Source organism: Somniosus microcephalus, chromosome 3 (assembly GCF_052327205.1).
Source record: "Somniosus microcephalus isolate GS21.2 chromosome 3, FLI_Smic_1.0, whole genome shotgun sequence".
NCBI lineage: Eukaryota > Metazoa > Chordata > Chondrichthyes > Squaliformes > Somniosidae > Somniosus > Somniosus microcephalus.
In genome coordinates, this window is record NC_140989.1 from 5,357,394 (window position 1) to 5,373,842 (window position 16,449).

Below are 16,449 nucleotides of genomic sequence, written 5' to 3' on the forward strand. Positions count from 1 at the left end.
ACCTGGTAATGAAATCGACGTTCCAATTGCAGCTACCGCAGAACCGGTAATATTGGAAGCAGATGAACCAAACAACGACATTGATCCCGACTCAACATTGCCAGAAGAACCTGATACCCCAAAGAGGCGTTATCCAGACAGAATCAGGAAGCCTCCTCAAAGACTGAACTTATAATTGCTTAAACTTAACCAATGTATCTAGCAACAGTAATTGTGATTGTAATTAGTTATCATTTAGTTGTTAAATGAATGTTATGTACTGTTTATCTAAAAGGGGAGGAATTGTTGTGTATGTACCTTTAAGAGAATAACTGGTCTCAGACTGCAGTACCGGCAGTGACCACCCCTGTATAAAAGGCGCTAGTGAGCCTCTGTTTTTCAGTTTCACTATTGACTTCCACCAGTAAAGACTTATTTTGTTCCACTCCTGCTGTCCGTGTCTCAATCATTCACGGACCTAATATCTACTATACTTTCAAAATTCTTGTTTACCGGCTCCTCTGGGGTTATTAGATTTCGCAGTAACCCATAAGTTTTTGCACCCATGGAATTTAACAGAACCAGTGCTTTATTAGCATCTGGCACTTCATTCGCCCTGCAGTACACCTTAATACGTTCCACATATGTCACCCAATCTTCGACTTCATTGTCGAACGTAGAGGTACTGCCACTCTTCGGCATCCTTGGGTGTGAGTTAACTGTCACAAATGGCGCCTCCCGCGCTTCCCCTTCTTCTCCGCTGGCACAAAATGGCGTCTCCCGCGCTTTCCTTCCTTCCCGCGCTCGCCCTTCTCCGCTGCGGCTTCTAAAAATGGCGCCTCCTGCGCTCTTCCTTCTTCTCCGTGGCTCAATGGCGTCTCCCCTTTCTTCACCCCGCAGACCCTGTTCAGCCCGTGAGCCCTGGCTGTGCTCTGCGTGTTCTTTTTATATTTTTCGACGCCGCTCTGTCTAGAACCCGGCTGTTTCTCAACCCTCGCTCTCTCCGGTTTGTTTTCTTTTTCTCGACGCCGTTCGGTGTTCAACCCCCGGCTGCGCCCTGCACTCTTCACCCTCTGTCTTACCCCGTCGACGCTGTTCGGCTTTCTCTCCGCCGTCGGTCGGCTCCAGCCGCCGCTGCTCGGGAAGGGTCTGCGCTGGACCTGTCATCGGTCTCTTACTGCTCGTCGTGGCTGGGGAACCAAGCCCGGCTCTCCACAGCCTCCCCTGCGAAGTTCAATCTCTGCCTGACTGCTGGCCGGTTGCTCGTGGTTGACGCCCGTGTTCCTGGCCTCGACTATTTTTATTAAAAAAATTTTTTTTTTTATGTTGCAGGTAGATTCGAATCAACACTCATCGCCACTGTTGGATCCGTGGTTCAGTGGATATGCTATTATTAAATAATCACACGGATGCTGTACATGAACAATAAACAGGTCTTTACTGGAGGAGGGTAGTCTCTAGACTGGGGGTACAGAGGCATGTGCAAAGCTTATATACCGGTGTGGTCACTGCTGGTGCTACAGTATACAGGAGCTGTAAAAGTAGTTCTGACTTAAAGGCACATACACTACAGTGGTAATGGGTGGTAATGTATTTTTTTATTTGTTCACGGGATGTGGGCTTCACTGGCAAGGCCAGCATTTATTGTCCATCCCTAGTTGCCCTTGAGAAGGTGGTGGTGAGCCACCTTCTTGAACCGCTGCAGTCCATATGGTGAAGGTACTCCCACAGCGCTGTTAGGGAGGGAGTTCTAGGATTTTGACCCAGCGACGATGAAGGATCGGCGATATACTTCCAAGTCAGGATGGTGTGTAACTTGGAGGGGAACTTGGAGGTGGTGGTGTTCCCATGCGCCTGCTGCCCTTGTCCTTCTAGGTGGTAGAGGTCGCGGGTTTGGGAGGTGCTGCCGAAGAAGCCTTGGCGAGTTGCTGCAGTGCTTCTTGTAGATGGTACGCCGATGGTGGAGGGAGTGAATGTTTAAGGTGGTGGATGGGGTGCCAATCAAGCGGGCTGCTTTGTCCTGGATGGTGTTGAGCTTCTTGAGTGTTGTTGGAGCTGCACTTATCCAGGCAAGTGGAGAATATTCCATCACACTCCTGACTTGTGCCTTGTAGATGGTGGAAAGGGTTTGGGGAGTCAGGAGGTGAGACACTCACCGCAGAATACCCAGCCTCTGACCTGCTCTTGTTGCCACAGTATTTATGTAGCTGGTCCGGTTAAGTTTCTGTTCAATGGTGACCTCCAGGATATTGATGGTGGGGGAATTTGGTGATGGTAATGCCGTTGAATGTCAAGGGGCGGTGGTTAGACTCTCGTTTGCTGGAGATAGTCATTGCCTGGCATTTGTGTGGCGCGAATGTTACCTGCCACTTATCAGCCCACGCCTGAATGCCATCCAGGTCTTGCTGCATGCGGGCATGGACCATTTCATTATCTGTGGAGTTGTGAATGGCGCTGAACACTGTACAGTCATCAGCGAACATCCCCACTTCTGACCTTATGGTGGAGGGAAGATCATTAATGAAGCAGCTGAAGATGGTTGGGCCTAGGACACTGCCCTGAGGAACTCCTGCAGCGATGTCCTAGGGCTGAGATGATTGGCCTCCAACAACCACAACCATCTTCCTTTGTGCTAGGTATGACTCCAGCCTGTGGAGAGTTTTCCCCCTGATTCCCATTGACTTCAGTTTTACTAGGGCTCCTTGATGCCAGACTTGGTCAAATGCTGCCTTGATGTGAAGGGCAGTCACTCTCGCCTCACCTCTGTAATTCAGCTCCTTTGTCCATGTTTGGACCAAGGCTGTAATGAGGTCTGGAGCTGAGTGGTCCTGGCGGAACACAAACTGAACATCAGTGAGCAGGTTATTGGTGAGTAAGTGCCGCTTGATAGCACTGTCGATGACACCTTCCATCACTTTGCTGATGATTGAGAGTAGACTGATGGGGCGGTAATTGGCTGGATTGGATTTGTCCTCCTTTTTGTGGACAGGACATATCTGGGCACTTTTCCACATTGTCGGATAGATGCCAGTGTTGTAGCTGTACTGGAACAGCTTGGCTAGAGGCATGGCTAGTTCTGGAGCACAAGTCTTCAGCACGATAGCCGGGATGTTGTCGGGGCCCGCAGCCTTTGCTGCATCCAGTGCGCTCAGCCGTTTCTTGATATCACGTGGAGTGAATCAAATTGGCTGAAGAATGGCTTCAGGAGGAGGCCGAGATAGATCATCAACTCGGTACTTCTGGCTGAAGATGGTTGCAAATGCTTCAGCCATAGCCTTGTCTTTTGCACTCACGTGCTGGGCTCCACCATCATTGAAGATGGGGATGTTTATGGAGCCTCCTCCTCCCATTAGTTGTTTAATTGTCCACCACCATTCACAACTGAATGTAGCAGGAGTGCAGAGCTTTGATCTGATCCATTGATTGTGGGATGACTTAGCTCTGTCTATAGAATGCTGCTTCTGCTGTTTAGCATACATGTAGTCCTGTGTCGTAGCTTCCTCAGGTTGGCATCTCATTTTTAGGTACGCCTGGTGATGCTCCTGACATGCTCTTCTACATTCCTCATTGACCCTGGGTTGGTCCCCTGGATTGATGGTAATGGTAGACTGAGGGATATGCCGGGCCCTGAGGTTACAGATTATGGTGGAATACAATTCTGCTGCTGCTGATGGCCCATAGTGCCTCATGGATTCCCAGTTTTGAGCTGCTAGACCTGTTCTGAATCTATCCCATTTAGCACGGTGGTAGTGCCACACAACACGATGGAGTGTGCCCTCAGTGTGAAGACCAGACTTCGGCCTAGAAATTCAGTTGCGTTCGCCAGCCGTTAGCGCCATAAGAGGGGTAGATTTCGAGCGCTAGGCACTTAGCGCCCGGCGCAGGCCGATCTGCACCTACGCCCAACTTCAGTTGACATTTAGCGCCGGCGCAAAGTGTTTGCGCCCGCTCAGCTGCGCGCGCAGCTTGTGACGTCATTTTGTCGTGCAACGCTGTTTGTGCGCCCCAAACCGGAAATTCAGTGGCGCCCGCCCAATGTGGGCGTGGCGCTGTTAAGAACTGTGAAGTGGAACGCAGCAGAGGCCCTGTGGGCCTCGGGGAGCGCTAATTAAAGGGCACTTAGACTGAACTATAAAGGCCAGCCATTTTGCTGCAATGACTTTAGTGCAACGGATTTCTGGACAGAGACCAAGGAACAGACCTTACTGATTTGGGACAACCTAGGAGAGGTATTTTTGGCTTCTGGCCAGAGCTTGGAAATTTGACTCATTGTGATTTCACTGTTTGCAAGTTTATTATGGGGGCTGCATGGGGTTCCAACCCTCAGTTCCAGCATTATGTGCGAAGGGCTCGCAGACGCCGTGTGAGAGGGCCAGCCATGCCTAGACGCAGAGGGGCCATCAGGCGTCGGCAACGTAGGCCTTACCCACTCAGGGAATACCGGCAGCAGGTGTCCTATCTCACCATGACTGCCGCGCATTGTGTTAAGAGGCTGCGCTTCAGAAGGGAGGTGGTTGCAGAGATCTGCCAGCTGCTTCGCAGAGATCTGCGTCCACAGCTGATGTGCAGGACGTCTCTGTCGGTGGAAGTGAAGTTCACGGTGGCTCTGAACTTTTATGCAAGCGGATCCTTCCAAGCCGCTGCTGGGGGCATAGCGAACATCTCCCAGTTCGCCGTGCATCGCTGCATCCGGCAGGTCACCGATGCCCTTTTCGCAAGGAGACACCAATTCATCTCCTTCCCCATGACCCTAGAGAGGCAGGAGCAGCGTGCAGTCGGATTTGCCAGGATCGCCGACTTCCCCATGGTGCAGGGCACCATTGACTGCACGCATGTGGCTATGCGGGCACCTATCGACAATGCCGAGGATTACCGCAACTGGAAGGGCTACCATTCCCTCAATGTACAGCTGGTGTGTGACCACAGGCAGCGCATCCTAGCTGTCAATGCCCGCTTTCCAGGAAGCAGCCACGATGCATTTATCCTGCGCCAGACTACTGTGGCTGACATGTTTGAGGCACAGCCCCCGCCAAGGGGATGGCTTATTGGGGACAAGGGCTACCCTTTGTGTACATGGCTTATGACCCCGCTCCGCGCGCCCAGGACCCCTGCTGAGGAGGCATACAACGAAAGCCATCAAGCCACAAGGAACATCATAGAGCAAACGATTGGCGTCCTCAAGCAACGGTTCCGCTGCCTGGATCGTTCCGGCGGATCTCTACAGTATTCGCCGGATAGAGTCTCCCAGTTCGTCGTCGTTTGCTGCATGCTGCACAACCTGGCTATCCGCAGGACTCAGGCACTGCCACCTCACATTGGACCACCACCTCAGGAGGATGAGCAGGAGGACCATGAGGAGGAGGAGGAGGAGGAGGAGGAGTACCAGCCCAGGAGGGAGCCACAAGGTCCAAGGGCCGTCCGCCGGCGGCTTATTGAACGACACTTCTAGGCCCCCTGTCAGGGAATGGCTTGTGGCAATGAACGCACCTGAATGCAGCCGCTCCGCAAGCCCTCAGCCGGTTAATGCAACAACCACTTGAAACATGACACCTGGACAAGCTGAATAAATAAAAAGCTTTATTTAACAAACTCAGGGCCCTTCCCACATGAAACAGAAAAACAGACAAGACCCCCAAAAAACAGTCAAAAACATATCTCACTCCCACAACCTGGGGAGGAATAACAAAACTTGTCCATCCAATTGGCCTTCATCCTCGGCCTAACCAAGACAAACCCCCCCATACAGAACACAAACACCCCCATATAAAAAAAACAGTTGGCAACACACTCTACTTGGTGTGCCGAGAGGGCGAGTCCTTGTGCAGGCTTCTCCGGCCCCTGTCCGACCTGTTGCTCCGCCTCAACCTGGGCCCTGTGGGTGTTGCAAGGCTGGGGGAAGGCTCCTGAGGGGCACAATGCGTGACGGCAGATGCCCTTGGGGGTCGGCCTAGACGAGGTCCGGCCCTGGAGGGGCCGGCTGCTGACTGCTGCAGCTGTGGCTGGGCAGCATCAGTCTCACCAGCAGCTCGTCGCAGCTTGGCTGGGGGAATGGCAGTGGCGGCTGCAGCAATGGGGGCAAGCTGGCTGATGCCAGGCGCTCGCTGGTCGCCAGAGACACTGGCACTCGGCCGGGCTGGCGCTGCAGCAAGCGCAGCAATCTGGTGAAGGCCAGACCGCTGTGCTGCAGCAGGGCGGCGGGTGCCCTGGCGATGCGTCCGTGACACAGCGAGTGTGGCAGAAGTGAGTGCCCGAACTGCCCTGGTCTGTGCCCGCATCAGACCAGCCAGTGTCTGGACGGCACCACTCATGGACTCGCGACTCGCGTCCTGTGCTGCCGCGAGTTGGTCGACACCCCTGGCCTGTGAGGCCCCGAAATCGGCCACACTATGAGCCAGAGACTCAATGGCCTGAGGCAACTGTCCCACAACCCCCATGAACTCGGTGTGGCGCCGCTCCGAGTCCGCGAACATTTCATCAAGGAGGCGCACCTCCTGGGCGAGGACCGTCTCCGGACTGGAGGCCGGACTCTCCCTCTGGGGAGAAGGCCGCCGAGCTGCCCGACCCTTCCCGCGTGCCTGGACGCCACTGGGCCCAGCAACTGCCCTCCCCTGCAACACTTCCCCCCTCTGGGGAGAAGGCAGCCGTGCTGCCCGACCCTTCCCGCGTGCCTGGACGCCACTGGGCCCAGCAACTGCCCTCCCCTGCAACACTTCCCCCCTCTGGGGAGAAGGCAGCCGTGCTGCCCGACCCTTCCCGCGTGCCTGGACGCCACGGGGCCCAGGAGCTACACCCCCCTGCAACACTTCCCCCTGGCTCTCCTCCAGGCAAGACGTGTCCCCTCCATTGCCATCCCCTGGCGCGGATGAGGGTTCCCCCGATGTGCCGCCTTCCTCTTGGTCCTCGTCGTCCTCCTCTTCCGAGGGACTGGCACTCTCAGCTTCAGGGACCTCCTCCTCACCAGCTGAAAGCAGGAAGGCACAAGAGTAGCTTTAGAGTGAGGACAGGGCGTCAGCGAGGGAGGCATGAGTGTTGGCATTATGCGCATTGGTGGGACAGTGGCAATGGATGTAGATCTGAAGCGCAAGGGGAACGAGAGAGGTCCAAACGGTCATGTCCTTACCATTGGGGCCCAGCACAGGGTCGGCATCTCCAATAGCTACGGAGCCAACCACCCGGGCACGCATGAGTCGAGCCACGCGCTCCTCCAGGTCACTGAGCTCCTGGAACTGGACACGGCCTCCCCCGGTGACAGTCCGGCTCTTCAGATTCTGCGCCAGCTTGGCCTGCAAGAGAAAGGACGGCCTCTAAGTACAGTGTGGTGCCCTGTTGTTATGTGCACTGCCTCCCATGGTCGAATAGCTTGGCCAGTGTGGTGCCCTGTTGTTGTGTGCACTGCCTCCCATGGTCGAATAGCTTGGCCAGTGTGGTGCCCTGTTGTTGTGTGCACTGCTTCCCATGGTCGAATAGCTTGGCCAGTGTGGTGCCCTGTTGTTGTGTGCACTGCCTCCCATGGTCGAATAGCTTGGCCAGTGTGTAAAGTGCAGAAAGTGCTATTGATGATCATGCCAGTGCCATAGCTGCGGGAGGAGGGCTGGCCATTAGGCCTTTGAGGTCCCTTTGCCCATAATGTGAGGTGCACATGCAAGGATGAGGAGGACACTGGAAAGGGTACTCACCCTGACCAACCGAGTGAGGTCGTTGTACTTCTTGCGGCATTGGTCACCAGTCCTGGGGACATCGCTGTTGGCTGAGACCCTCTGGGCGATTTCCCTCCAGGCTCTCCTGTACTGCCTCCTGGGAGCCTTCTTGCCACTGTCCGGGCACAAGATCTCTCTTTTCTTCTCCAAACCCCTAAGCAGCACCCTCAAAGCATGCTCTGAGAAGCGCTGCGCTCGTTCACGGGCCTTCTGCATGGCTTCAGGCGCTATTTGGGTCCACCAGCAGTGTTCAGGCCTAGCTGCAGGGCTCCACTATCCAGGGCGTTGCAGCAGACAAAGTCGACCCTTCCCCCTTTAAGAGCTGGCCGGCGTCAGGGTGTCTGCTGTCAATCAAAACATGACCGCACCTGCGCTGCATCCGGCCTCGGCGTTATCAGTCTGCACCGTCGGCTTAGCGCCTAAAGATAGGAGTGCAACGCCAGTTTCAGCGCTCGCCCAAACTCCTTGGCCAAAGCTACTGAATATCGGCGAAGTGGCCTCCACTTTCCGGCGGGCGCTAACTTTAGCGCCCGCCCGACTTTACCGCCCCAAAAGTGGCTACACTGAATTTCTAGGCCTTCGTCTCCACAATGACTGTGCGGTGGTCACTGCTACCAATGCTGTCATGGACAGATGGATCTGCAACAGGTAGATTGATGAGGACGAGATCAAGTAGGTTTTTCCCTCGTGTTGGTTTACTCACCATCTGTCACAGGCCCAGACTGACAGTTATGTCCTTCAGGACTCAGCCAGCGCGGTCAGTAGTGGTGCTACCGAACCACTCTTGGTGATAGACATTGAAGTCCCCCACCCAGAGTACATTCTGTGCCCTTGCTACTCTCAGTGCTTCTTCCAAGTGGTGTTCAATAGGAGTACTGATTCATCAGCTGAGGGAGGGCGGTAGGTGATAATCAGCAGGAGGTTTCCTTGCCCATGTTTGACCTGAAGCCATGAGACTTCATGGGGTCCCAGGGCCACTCCTTCCCGACTGTATACCACTGTGCCACCACCCCTGGTGGGTCTGTCCTGCTGGTGGGATGGCAGGGATGGTGATGGAGGAGTTTGAAAGGTATGATTCTGTGAATATGACTATGTCAGGCTGTCGCTTGAATAGTCTGTGGGACAGCTGTCCCAATTTTGGCACAAATCCCCAGATGTTGGCGAGGAGGACTTCGTATGATTGGCTGGGCCGAGTGTCCCTTTTTCTTGTCCGGTGCCGAGGTCGATGCCGGGTGTCCGTCCGCTTTTAGTCTTATTGTTTGTTGAAGCGGGGCTCAGGTACACATTCTGCCATGTTTGCACCGCCTTGTGGGGGTGGGTTTATGCTTGCCCATGAAAGAAATGTGAATGAGGGAAATCATGCTGGGTTCCAAGGATACCCGCTAGGCCAGGGCACCTAGTGTTGGATGGTCAGAAGGGATTGGGGAATCTGTTTGCCAAGTGCTGAGAGAGGGTGGGCTTGTACTCGGGGCAGCTCGGGATGGGCGATAAATACTAACCTTTCAGTGTTACACGCCGGAGAGCGTGAGGCACAAGATCAAAACAAAATGTGGTTTTGCATGCAGAACAGAGGCTTCCTGTCCCCCCACGATGAGTCCGGCCACAGGGGCCATTGTGGTGGGAGGGTCGGCTGGTTGGGGTGCATCACCATGGGGATAGAAGTCCCGTTCCTGCCCCAGAGATAAACCCCAGTCAGTGGGGGAATGATTGTTGGGGGGGGGGGGGGGGAGGGGTGGCGTGGAGGAGGACAGAGAGTTCAGGATAAAATAGGTTGGAGTTTATAGACAGAAGAGAACTGGAGTTATAAATGCTTAGAAATTGGATTGCACTCGAATCAGGGCTGGGAAGGGAAGGTCATTGAGTCGAGTTTGGGCAGAAACTGGACCGGTTTGATTTAAATGAACCATTTTAACTCCTGGGCCTCATGTTGACTCACCGCTCACTCCCAGCTGTAATAGGAGCTGTCATCTCCAAATGAAACGTTTTCTCAGAGCCCCAATACTGTGGCTTATCGGCCACCATCCCTTCACCCTACAGAGAGCCATCAGATTACTAATCTCCGTTTCTCCATTCAAAGAACCACAAAGAATAACAATTCTCCCGCCTGTATTTCTCTGTCATTCAGGAAGATTCGGTTGAGCTATGAAGAGGAAATCGATATGCGGATAGGGATCCACTCCGGCTTTGTCCTGTGTGGAGTATTGGGCCTGCTCAAGTGGCAGTTTGATGTGTGGTCATTGGACGTGAACATTGCCGACGCCATGGAAACTACCGGTGAACCCGGGTAAGAGTATACCAGGGTCCGAGAGACAGAGAAAGAGTTAAAGGGAGAGAGCGCGACCGAGGGAGAGAGAGGGAGAGCGTGACCGAGGGAGAGAGAGAGAGCGAGGGAGAGAGAGAGACCGAGGGAGGGAGAGCGCGACCGAGGGAGAGAGAGAGAGAGCGACCGAGGGAGAGAGAGAGAGAGAGACCGAGGGAGAGAGAGAGAGAGAGACCGAGGGAGAGAGAGAGAGAGCGACCGAGGGAGAGAGAGAGAGAGAGCGACCGAGGGAGAGAGAGAGAGAGAGCGACCGAGGGAGAGAGAGAGAGAGACCGAGGGAGAGAGAGAGAGAGAGACCGAGGGAGGAGAGAGAGAGAGAGACCGAGGTAGAGAGAGAGAGAGAGACCGAGGGAGAGAGAGAGAGAGAGACCGAGGGAGAGAGAGAGAGAGAGACCGAGGGAGAGAGAGAGAGAGACCGAGGGAGAGAGAGAGAGAGAGAGACCGAGGGAGAGAGAGAGAGAGAGACCGAGGGAGAGAGAGAGAGAGAGACCGAGGGAGAGAGAGAGAGAGAGACCGAGGGAGAGAGAGAGAGAGAGACCGAGGGAGAGAGAGAGAGAGAGAGACCGAGGAGAGAGAGAGAGAGAGAGACCGGAGGAGAGAGAGAGAGAGACCGAGGGAGAGAGAGAGAGAGAGAGACCGAGGGAGGAGAGAGAGAGAGAGAGAGACGAGGGAGAGAGAGAGAGAGAGAGACCGAGGGAGAGAGAGAGAGAGACCGAGGGAGAGAGAGAGAGAGAGACCGAGGGAGAGAGAGAGAGAGAGACCGAGGGAGAGAGAGAGAGAGACCGAGGGAGAGAGAGAGAGAGAGAGACCGAGGGAGAGAGAGAGAGAGAGACCGAGGGAGAGAGAGAGAGAGAGACCGAGGGAGAGAGAGAGAGAGAGACCGAGGGAGAGAGAGAGAGAGAGAGACCGAGGGAGAGAGAGAGAGAGAGACCGAGGGAGAGAGAGAGAGAGAGAGACCGAGGGAGAGAGAGAGAGAGAGACCGAGGGAGAGAGAGAGAGACCGAGGGAGGGAGAGAGAGAGAGAGACCGAGGGAAGAGAGAGAGAGAGAGACCGAGGGAGAGAGAGAGAGACATTGATATAATTGTGTTAACAGAAACATGGTGCCAAAAGGACGTGCCGACCCACTGTCCTCCAATGTACCATGAAATCATTGTGCCCTCAGTGAGGAACACTAAAACACGCAAGGGCAGAACCTCCGGGGGAATATTGGTGTGGTATAAGGGAGAACTGGACAAACACATCTCACTGGTTAAAACAGGGAAAATCACACGTATGGCTAAAACTAGATAAAAATATAGGAATAGCAAAAAAAAGATGTTTACTTATGTGCGATCTACATACGTCTCAATAGAATCGCCATATTTCGAAGAGGAGTTATTTGATACTCTCCACATGGAAATCAGCCATTTCCAGGCCCAAGGAAAGGTGATAATATGTGGGGACCTAAATGCAAGGACCGGTTGTGAACCTGACTTCATAGACCCACAGGGAAACAACCATGTGTGTTGGCCAGACCCCTTTAGATGTCACACCAGCCATCGCAAATCGGAACAACCTTGATCGTGAAATAAATAAAAGCGGTAGGGAGGTAGTGCAACTCTGTCGAGCCTTAGGCTGTACATAGTTAACGGTAGGTTCAGAGGGGACTCCCTAGGGAGACTCACATACTCCTCAACTCTTGGTCTAGTGTGGTGGACTATACGATCACTGACCTGGACCCCTGCGATATCAACTCATTCACTGTCAGGCAGCAATCCCCCCTCTCAGACCATAACCAAATAAATATGTACCTTAAACTTTCTGCCCAAACTACAGACACAAAAAAGGAACCCAGTAAGCTCCATAAAATAAACCAGACATACAGATGGGCCCCAGACAGTGGAGAAAAATTCATCCACAGCACTAAAGTCACCTGATCTCACAAGTAAAATATCAAAATTTAAAGAAAACCCATACGAGATCACCAGAGATGGTGTAAACATGGCCATAGAGGATATAAATATGATCTTCCATGAGGCAGCTGTAAAAGCCGACCTTGTGAAACAGAAGAGGAAGCGTCACAAAAGACAAAATAAAAATAAGAAATGGTTTGACCACGAATGCAAAAATGCCAGAAAAGACCAGAGAAAAATATCAAACCAAAAGCATCGCCAACCAAACAATCCGGACCTACGTACTAGATACAATGAAACCCTCAAAAGATATAAACACACCATTAGGAACAAAACACAAAACTATACCCACAAAATACTCGAAGAAATTGAAAACTCCACCAATCCAAAACAATTCTGGGAAATGTGGAATAACCTGAGTACAACACAATTGCAAGCATTACCAATCCAAGATGGCGACATCTGGAGAACACATTTTGAAAACCTCTACAAAGACATCCCAATAAACGAAACAAACCCAAGTCAACATCAGGTCACAGAAAAACTCCACACATTAGAAGCAACAATTAAAGACAACCAAAACCCTCTAGACTCCCCAATCACATGGAAAGAACTGGCCACAAAAACAAAATCTCTCCACCTAAAGAAAGCCTGTGGCCCAGACAACATCAAAAATGAAATGCTCAAGTTCAGCAATATGGAGATGCAGGGTGCGGTACTCAAATTATTCAACATCATATTACGTTCAGGCTGTTTTCCCGATATCTGGTGCCAAGGACTAATCTCCCCCATATATAAAAGTGGAAACAAATCAGACCCAAATAACTACCGCGGGCATCTGTGTCAACAGTTGTCTAGGGAAGTTATTCTGCAGTATTCTAAATAGTAGATTACTTGATTTTCTTAACAAACATAATATCCTCAGAAAAAACCAAATAGGCTTTCTTCCAAACACCGCACCGCCGACCATATCTATACCCTTCACACCCTCATTGAAAAACATATACACCAAACAAAAAATGGGAAAATATTCGCCTGTTTCATCGACTTCAAGAAAGCCTTTGACTCTATATGGCACGAAGGGCTCTATTATAAACTTCTTCAGTGTGGAATAGGGGGCAAAGTCTATGACTTTATTAAATCAATGTATCTGAAAAACAAATGCGGGGTCAAAATTGGAGACAAACGCACCGATTTCTTCACCCAGAGAAGAGGCATCCGGCAGGGCTGCAATTTGAGCCCGACCCTGTTCAACATATACATAAATGAATTAGCAGACATGCTGGAGCAAAGCGAGTCACCAGGTCTCCGTCTCCTGGATGGAGAAGTGAAATCCCTGTTCTATGCGGACGACCTGGTTCTGCTGTCTCCCACAGAACAGGGATTACAGCAACAACTAGACCTACTCGACAAATACTGCCAAAATTGGGCTCTAACAGTAAATCTAAAGAAAACCAACATCATGATTTTTCAAAAAGGCCCAGATGTCAGGAAAACAAATACCAGTTTACCCTCAGTGATACCACTATAGGACACACTATGAGCTACACCTACCTTGGTCTAACTATTACAGCATCAGGGAGCTTCAGCATAGCAGTGAATGCACTAAAAGAAAAAGCCCGAAGAGCCCTATATGCAATAAAAAGAAAATTCTACAACATCCAAATCCCAATCAAAAATCTGGCTCAAAATATTTGACAGCATAATCCTGCCCATTGCACTGTACGGTAGTGAAGTATGGGGCGCCGCTAAATCACCAAAGCTACACTAAATGGGAAAAACACACAATAGAAGCCCTACATGCAGAATTCTGCCGAAGCATCCTTCGCACCCAAAGAAAAACGCCAACAAATGCATGCAGAGCCGAACTAGGCAGATACCCACTGATAATAAACATCCAAAAACGAGCACTAAACTTCCTAAATCACCTCAAATCTAGCTCCCCAGACACCCTTCATTTCAAAGCCTTTCAGACCCAAGAGCTAAACCCAGAAAAGAGTCCCCTGAGTCAGCTGCTACTGAAACTAAGTACTCAGCCGGACCCTGACCAGCCCCAGACCAACACAGCCGTCCAAACACCAATCCGAGTGAACCAAATCATTAAACAATGCAAAGAAACCTACCTGGAACATTGGAACAAAATAACCGAAAGCCAAAGCAGATTAGAATGTTACCGGGCCCTAAAAGAGAATATAAACTGGCAGACTACCTCACGACCATCAGAGACACAAAACAGAGACAGACCCCTCACCAGGTACAGACTAAGCGACCCACCAACTGAAATTGAAAAAGGCAGATACAAGAAATCCTGGCAGCCTAGAGAGAAAAGAATATGCGATCAATGTCTGGCCGGCGAGGTTGAAACAGAAATGCATTTCCTCCTAAAATGCGAAAAATTCAACACATCAAGAAACATATTATTCAACAAGCTAAACCAAACAACCCCAGATTTCAAGGAATTGGATGACCTGTCAAAATTGAGATTAGTCCTAGGAGAAGGAGACAGACCATACCTTGGGGCCAAATATGTAACAACATGTCACAACCTGAGGACTGTTTAAAATTAAGGACTGTTTAAAATTAATATTGAACGTACCAAATGAAGTACAAAGACTGTTTAAAATTAATATTGTTTAAAAGTAATATTGTATGTACCCAACAAATGTCAAATCGATTGACACCAACAGAATGTTGGAAAACTGTACCTTTTTGCTATGTAAGCTTTGGCAATATGGTTCTCTGTAAACTTTCATGCCAATAAAGCATTTGAATTGGAATTGGAATTGGAGAGAGAGAGAGACCGAGGGAGGGAGAGAGAGAGAGAGAGAGACCGAGGGAGAGAGAGAGAGAGAGACCGAGGGAGAGAGAGAGAGAGAGAGAGACCGAGGGAGAGAGAGAGAGAGAGAGAGACCGAGGGAGAGAGAGAGAGAGAGAGAGAGAGAGAGACCGAGGGAGAGAGAGAGAGAGCGAGACCGAGGGAGAGAGAGAGAGAGAGAGACCGAGGAGAGAGAGAGAGAGAGACCGAGGGAGAGAGAGAGAGAGAGCGACGAGGAGAGAGAGAGAGAGAGAGACCGAGGGAGAGAGAGAGAGAGAGAGACCGAGGGAGAGAGAGAGAGAGAGACCGAGGGAGAGAGAGACCGAGGGAGAGAGAGAGAGAGAGACCGAGGGAGAGAGAGAGAGAGAGACCGAGGGAGAGAGAGAGAGAGAGACCGAGGGAGAGAGAGAGAGAGAGAGACCGAGGGAGAGAGAGAGAGAGAGAGAGAGAGACCGAGGGAGAGAGAGAGACCGAGGGAGGGAGAGAGAGAGAGAGAGACCGAGGGAGAGAGAGAGACCGAGGAGGAGAGAGAGAGAGAGAGAGAGACCGAGGGAGAGAGAGAGAGAGAGACCGAGGGAGAGAGAGAGAGAGAGAGAGACCGAGGGAGAGAGAGAGAGAGCGAACCGAGGGAGAGAGAGAGAGAGAGACCGAGGGAGAGAGAGAGGAGAGAGAGACCGAGGGATGAGAGAGAGAGAGAGAGACCGAGGAGAGAGAGAGAGAGAGAGAGAGACCGAGGAGAGAGAGAGAGAGAGACCGAGGGAGAGAGAGAGAGAGAGACCGAGGAGAGAGAGAGAGAGAGAGACCGAGGGGAGAGAGAGAGAGAGAGAGACCGAGGGAGAGAGAGAGAGAGAGACCGAGGGAGGGAGAGAGAGAGAGACCGAGGGAGAGAGAGAGAGAGAGACCGAGGGGAGAGAGAGAGAGAGCGACCGAGGGGAGAGAGAGAGAGAGAGACCGAGGGGGAGAGAGAGAGAGAGAGACCGAGGGAGGAGAGAGAGAGAGACCGAGGTGAGGAGAGAGAGAGAGAGAGACCGAGGAGAGAGAGAGAGAGAGACCGAGGGAGAGAGAGACCAAGGGGAGAGAGAGAGAGAGAGAGACCGAGGGAGAGAGAGAGAGAGAGACCGAGGGAGAGAGAGAGAGAGAGACCGAGGGAGAGAGAGAGAGAGAGACCGAGGGAGAGAGAGAGAGAGAGACGAGGGAGAGAGAGAGAGAGAGACCGAGGGAGAGAGAGAGAGAGAGAGAACGAGGGAGAGAGACCGAGGAGAGAGAGAGAGAGTGAGAGACCGAGGGAGAGAGAGAGAGAGAGACCGAGGGAGGGAGAGAGAGAGAGACCCGAGGGAGAGAGAGAGAGAGAGACCGAGGGAGAGAGAGAGAGAGAGACCGAGGGAGAGAGAGAGAGAGAGAGACCGAGGAGAGAGAGAGAGAGAGAGACCGAGGGAGAGAGAGAGAGAGAGAGAGACCGAGGGAGGAGAGAGAAGAGAGAGACCGAGGGAGAGAGAGAGAGAGAACGAGGGAGAGAGAGAGAGAGAGACGAGGGAGAGAGAGAGAGAGCGAGACGAGGGAGAGAGAGAGAGACTATTACAGCATCAGGGAGCTTCAGCATAGCAGTGAATGCACTAAAAGAAAAAGCCCGAAGAGCCCTATATGCAATAAAAAGAAAATTCTACAACATCCAAATCCCAATCAAAATCTGGCTCAAAATTTTTGACAGCATAATCCTGCCCATTGCACTGTACGGTAGTGAAAGT

General features: G+C 52.0%; 1 protein-coding gene across 1 annotated transcript in view; it reads left to right on the forward strand.

The window, feature by feature from the left end:
- LOC147120805 (adenylate cyclase type 8-like) overlaps positions 1-16,449 on the forward strand; it is a 409,028-nt gene that overhangs the window by 82,813 nt on the left and 309,766 nt on the right. Inside the window, exon 6 of the mRNA XM_085977138.1 lies at positions 9,802-9,960. Coding sequence (XP_085833264.1) covers positions 9,802-9,960 — 159 coding nt within the window. The remainder of the gene's footprint in view (positions 1-9,801; positions 9,961-16,449) is intronic.